At 41.4% G+C, this 6331-nt stretch overlaps 1 protein-coding gene across 1 annotated transcript; it reads left to right on the top strand.

Moving 5' to 3' along the window:
* On the top strand, positions 1-2403 carry LOC130503854 (tryptophan--tRNA ligase, cytoplasmic-like). Its single transcript, XM_056998415.1, has 4 exons — positions 1-1124; positions 1337-1429; positions 1532-1612; positions 1711-2403. Exons 1-4 carry the CDS (start codon positions 252-254, stop codon positions 1879-1881), a joined length of 1218 nt encoding a protein of 405 aa, XP_056854395.1. The 5' UTR covers positions 1-251; the 3' UTR covers positions 1882-2403.
* Positions 2404-6331: the final 3928 nt, after the last annotated feature.

Below are 6331 nucleotides of genomic sequence, written 5' to 3'. Positions count from 1 at the left end.
CTTTTTGTTTTTGTCTAATTGCTAAGGCAATTGTGAATAAGAAAATTGTAATTCTGTAGATTATAAATACGAGAGGTGGTCATTGAATCGACTGGAGAGATAGGGAGATTAAACAGTGTTTAATTATTGCTTTTTGTGTTTTTTTTTGCTAAATGCTTTTTGTGTTATTCTCTTCGTGCTTTGAATAACAAAGCAAAAGTGTTGGTGTTTCAGATTTTTAACATCTCTAAGTAGGAGTCATCAATTTCACGATGGAGACGAAAGAGTTGTTGGATGAGAATCTGAGCTTGAAACAGGAGATCAAGCGGTTGTTGGATGAGAATCCGAGCTTGAAACAGTTGTTTGATGAGAAACAGAGCTCCTCGAAACAGGAGATCAAACAACAGTCCTCGTCGGATGATGATGAGAGAGAGACTGAATCACCATCATCATCATCACCAGAGCAGCAAACCGTGACACCCTGGTCTGTCCGCGGCAAAATCATCGATCACGAGAAGGTGATCAAACAGTTTGGCTGCAAGAAGATAGACGAGCCGCTCATCGATCGTGTCGAAAGACTCACTTGCCGTCGAGCTCACGTCTTCCTCCGCCGTGGTGTCTTCTTCGCCCACAGGGATCTTGATAAAATCTTGGACCGTTACGAGAGAGGAGACAAGTTCTACCTCTACACTGGAAGAGGACCTTCGTCAGAATCTTTGCATTTAGGGCATTTGATTCCTTTCTTGTTTACCAAGTACTTGCAGGAGGCTTTCAAGGTCCCCCTCGTTATACAGATCACGGATGACGAAGAAAAAATCTGGAAGAAGTTAAACAAGGAGGAGAGTAAAAGACTCGGCAGAGAGAACGTGAAAGATATCATTGCTTGCGGTTTCGATGCCTCGAATACCTTTGTTTTCTCCAGCTACGCCACTGTTGGCGGTGCGTTGTATGAGAATCTGGTGGAGATTGCGGATTGCATCACGGTTAACAAGGCTAACTCCACTTTCGGCTTTACCGGCGAAGTTTCTACCGCGAAAATGATCTTCCCTTCTGTTCAGGCAGCTCCATCTTTTTCTAGCTCGTTCCCACACTTGTTCCCTGCCAAGAAAAATATCCCTTGCTTGATTCCCTGTGCAATTGACCAGGTTTACTGTTTTTTCTCACATTGGAACTTAGCCTCTGTGTCTATTATTTAGGGATATTATATCTCACATCGAGAATTCTAAGAGAGATTAAGTAATATATAAAGGATTATGGTCAATCTACTAATCACCAATTAATTTTAAATTGGAAGTCCATAATTAATCCGAATCTAATGTCTATCACTGAGTTTTTGATCATAATCTGTTTTGTTCAGGATCCGTACTTCAGGCTGACTCGTGATGTTGCAGCTCGGTTAGAGTTTATAAAGCCTGCTCTGATTGAGTCAAAGTTTCTTCCTGCGTTGCGGGCAAGTGTTTTCTTAACTAGTCTTAAAAGGATATTTTTACAAGTTTAAAATTCATGCTTTCACACTATTTGAATATATACCCTTTTTTTTTATTTCTTGCAGGGAAATAATGGGAAAATGTCAGCAAGTGATCCAAATTCCGCTATTTATATGAATGATAGCAATGCCCACATTGAAAAAAATGTGAGTTTGTTTTTCTTTGGTTCTGATTCCACGTCAGAGACATGATGAAATAAGAGCATTGCTTCCACTAATCTTGATGATATTTTTTTAACATGCAGATAAAGAGTTCTGTTAGTGGTGGGCGAGATAACAAGGAAGATCAAAAAAAAATATGGAGCAAATCTGAAGGTTACCAAATTCTCTTTTTTTTTTTTTTGGTAAATAATGTTAAGATTAATACCAATTTTCTGAGTTTACATAGTTGTGGCAAGCCACTTATTACAAAATAGAAAACAGAAGCAAATTAAGGAGGATAAGAATACATAATCGAAAAGAAGAGCTGCAGCAAAGAAAAGGAGTCTTCAGCACGGGGTGGAACTGAGAGGAGGCGATCTCGCATTAGCCGATCAACTCCTGCATAGACCGCAGCTACAGGAGATGTTGCTTGCCTGAAGATGCGGTTGTTCCTCTCACGCCAAATGCTATAAACTATTACCTGCAGCAAGAGTTTTAAGACCGATCGACCACCCCTATAAGTCACGAACCGCTGGTGGTCAATGAGAGACAGCAAGGAGTCGAAAGAAGCTGGAGTTGTAGGCAGCATCCAGCCAGTGAAGCAATCCCAAACCTGTTTAGAGAAGTCACATGTGAAGAACAAGTGATCATGGGTTTCCAATCCATCAGGGCAGAGAGGACATGCCGCTGGAACGTTCATTCCCCAAGATACCAGCCTATCACGGGTTGGCAACCTTGCTTGAATAGCTAGCCACGTAACAAAGGTACATCGGGGTATCTCCTCCTTGAACCAGATAAGCTTTTGACCAAGGAACTGTAGGAGAAACCTGCCGAATGAAGTTCCACGTCCCCTTTGACGAGAATTTTGGCAAATAAGAACAAGGACCATTCCTCCACAAGAATCTGTCCCCTCCACGCGACTCTAAAGGAGCCTCCATTGTGGTTAGAACCAGTTGGAGTGTTTCTGCCTCTTCAGACCTGGCTGGAGGTAGTGACCAGAACCCATTCTGAGTTGCATTGCAAACCGTCGAGTCAAGAGGGATCTGCAGCTCCCTCGGTCCTCTCTCGCCAAACATAGAGACTAGAGGCCCAAAATCAGTCCACCAATCATACCAAAAGCTCACACTTTTCCCATCTCCAATATTACACCTCATCAAGTCGGTCACAAGAGGTCTAACCTTTAGCATCCGCTTTACCGTAGGGGAGAATCTACTGGAGTCTTCTGCAGCAGTCCAGAAACTTTGGCCAACAAATACATTACTCTTGAGCCAAGCCACCCAAATTGATCCTGACTCAGAGAAGAAAGTCCATACTCTTTTAAGCTCAAAGACTGCTTGGAACTCCTCCAATCTTCTAATACCAAGCCCTCCTTCCTGCTTAGGCCTGCAAATATTTTCCCATGACACTCTAGCGCCAGAACCTGCAGTAGTCTTGTTTTTCCAGAGAAAAGAAGCGCACATGGAGTCCACCTTGTTGTAGAACCTTTTTGGCAGAGAGAACACTGAGCTCCAGAAGTTGACCATCCCATAGATCACCGAAGATACTAGAGTAATCTTCCCCGCAAAAGATAGGCTCTTAACAGTCCAGGAGTTGAGCTTAGTGGAGATACGCTCAAGGAATGGCTGCAGCGTAGCGAAAGTGATTTTCTTCGGGTTAAGCGGGAGACCAAGATATCGAGTTGGGAATGTCCCAATTTTAAAGCCAGAGATGTCACTTATCACTGCTGCCTCAGTATTGTAAATCCACCAAAGAAGATCTCGGACTTCACATCATTCATATCAAGGCCTGTCCACTCCTTGAAGCCTGACATTACAGCCTTCACCCCAGTTATTGAGTGTCTGGATCCATCAGAAAACACAAGGAGATCATCCGCAAACAAGAGATGAGTAATCTTAGGAGTGAAGCACGAAGGATGAAGCCTAATGTGTCTCATGTCTACAGCCTTCTCCAAGAGTTTAGACAACACCTCCATAACCATTATAAAGAGGTATGGAGATATGGCATCCCCTGTCTCAAACCCTTTCTTACCAGGGAAGAACCCAGCAAGCTCACCATTAATTGCAATGGAGAACCTCGGGGAGGAGATGCACTCCCTGATCCAAGTCACGAAGAGTGGTGGGAAATTTTGCGCCTGTAGAATCTTGATAAAAAAGTCCCAACATACCGTATCGAAAGCTTTACGGATATCTATTTTCAGCATACTACTGCGATCACAGTTTGGCGACTCATACTTCCTAATCAACTCGGATGCAAGCAAAACGTTCTCTCCTAGACACCGACCCTTGAGGAAGGCAGACTGACTGCGGCTGATAGAAGATTGGAGGATAGGTTTGAGCCGGTTAGCGATAATCTTAGTGATAACCTTATAGACAATATTGCAGCAGCTAATAGGCCTGTAGTCCTTTAGCTTGCACGCTGCTGCATTCTTTGGGATAAGGGCAATAGAAGTCGTGTTCAGATCTCTTAAAAACGACCGTTCCGAAAGAACTCAGCAATGGCAGAGACCACATCGCTGCCCACAATATCCCAAGAAGCTCGAATGAATTCCACCGAATAACCATCTGGTCCTGGACTTTTGTTAAGAGGCATTGAGAAAAATGGTGCCTTTGATTTCAGCCTCCAGAACCTCTCGTTTCAGGTAAGCATGCTGTAGGTCAGAGCATCTGAAAGTATGAAGGTCTTGTAGGATATCAACACTAACCGGCGAGGAAGGCATGTCCGTTTGACCCAAAATACTCTGAAAATAAGCAGATGAGTGCGACTTAATATCCTCAATGCCTCCCAAGAAGTGATCAGATTCATCAATCAGGTAGTGGATATGGTTAGCGGCATTCCTTTGAGCCACTGTTTTGTGGTAGAAGGGGGTGTTTCTATCACCCACATCAGCCCATCGCACACGAGATCTCTGCCTATAAAATTTTTGTTCCGCATTAAGAAGTATATTCAGCTTTGCCCGCTCCCTATGCTCCTCAAATGCTGTGCTACCATCAGGCTGAGTTAGTAATGCACGCTGTAAACCTTCAACAACCACAGTCTGCTGCTTAACTCTCCCTGAAATTCCACTAAAATGCCTCTTATTTAGATCTCTGAGAACAGGCTTAAGTAACTTCATTCGACGAACCAGCTTGTACTGGTTAGTTCCAACAACTTCAGCCCCTGCCCAAGCGTCTGCAACAGTAGAAGTAAACTCCGGGTGATCAATCACATGATGATAAAATTTAAAAGGCTTACGCCCCCTCCTTCTGATCGAAGGGATCTTGAAGATACACGGAGAGTGATCAGAATGCCCCGGCTGGAGAAAGTCTGCAAAAGAATCCGGAGAGTGATAAAATTCTCTTTTGTTTAGGCACATTGATCCGATCCCTTATTGGTTTTAGTGCTATAAGAAAACTTTAACAAGTCTCTGTTTTTTTTTTTTTTTTTTCACAGGAAAGACATACCGTTTCAGTATTTGAGTTTTCTTCCTCGAAGATGATGCCGAACTTGAACACATAAAGAAGGTAAATTAGCTTTCATATACTTGCCTCGAGTTTTCCATTACCGAGAATGATGAAGTTGCTTGATGAGATTGAAAGATATAATACATTGTTTTCAGGAGTATGGAGAAGGACGAATGTTAACCGGAACAGTAAAGAATCGTCTCATCCAAGTTGTGATAGAAATTGTTGAGAGACACCGCAGGGCTCGAGCTGCTGTTACTGAAGAGGTAAAAAGAAAGTTCGATTTAATTTAAACTTCTTTTTTTATTAGACGTTTTTTTTATTGATTTTTCTTTTCTTCTTCTATATAATCAGATGGTCGATGCGTTCATGGCTGTAAGACCTCTCCCATACATGTTTGAGTAAATTCTAAGCCTCTGTAGTAGTCTCCTGAGCACAGTTGCGCCTTTGTCATGCTGAGCACAGTTGCCTATCCTGTGACACCATTTGTCCCCCTGGAGTGTTGTTGTTATTAGAAACCTGTTTGTTCTTTTTTATGACTTTTCCCATCTAAATTTTATAACTGATATTTTTATTTATATGCATTGTAATAATCATAAAAATTATAAGCTCTTACAATCTTTTGGTATCAGGGTCACAAGATCCTGCAGATCATAAACGTCGACCCAGTTATAATATTAAAACTGAATATGCCAAATACTACTCTTTTTCATGCTATCAGTTACATTCTGATCTTCTTCTCTTTTGTTCTTCTTCTTGTCATCTCTCACTCTCAGCGCATTCTTAATTTGCTACAATCTTTAAGAGGTCCGTAAAAACAGCAAATTCACAAGAAAATTTCGTTTAATCACAAATGAAAAAAGTGGTTATTGGGTTAATGTTTATTGGCGACGAGTGTGGACAAGGAGGCGTCACCGGTGTCGTTTGTGAAGCAGTTTTCGAGGTCTTTGTCATCGTTTATGGAGAAACAGTGGCGATGAAATGATGTCAGGAGCTTTCTTTGTTGAGACAACTTGCCATGTTAGCATCTGTTAATCGTGAATTTTTCTAGTGTTCGATGGTTATTTTGACTGATATAAATATTTGTGAATAATACATTTATATTACATTATTTGAAGGTAATTGATCTATACATTTATCACAATACATTATTCCAAACTTGTGTTGGTAATTGCATGCCAAAAAAATACTTGAAAAAATAGTCCGACAATTGAAACATAATATGTACAACGATATGATTATGATAATGATATAATAATAATAACATATTACAGAGTGCATAATC

Source organism: Raphanus sativus, unplaced genomic scaffold, assembly GCF_000801105.2.
Source record: "Raphanus sativus cultivar WK10039 unplaced genomic scaffold, ASM80110v3 Scaffold1183, whole genome shotgun sequence".
NCBI lineage: Eukaryota > Viridiplantae > Streptophyta > Magnoliopsida > Brassicales > Brassicaceae > Raphanus > Raphanus sativus.
The sequence above is the reverse complement of the archived record's forward strand: the minus strand, read 5'-3'. Positions and strand labels throughout refer to the sequence as shown.

What these genes read in the sequence shown, in the direction of transcription:
- LOC130503854 (XM_056998415.1), top strand. Translation starts at nt 252, where the DNA reads ATGGAGACGAAAGAGTTGTTGGATGAGAATCTGAGCTTGAAACAGGAG. An exon ending in AGTTTCTTCCTGCGTTGCGG is followed by an intron (nt 1,430 to 1,531) that starts GCAAGTGTTTTC and finishes TATTTCTTGCAG; the next exon opens with GGAAATAATGGGAAAATGTC. An exon ending in ATGCCCACATTGAAAAAAAT is followed by an intron (nt 1,613 to 1,710) that starts GTGAGTTTGTTT and finishes TTTAACATGCAG; the next exon opens with ATAAAGAGTTCTGTTAGTGG.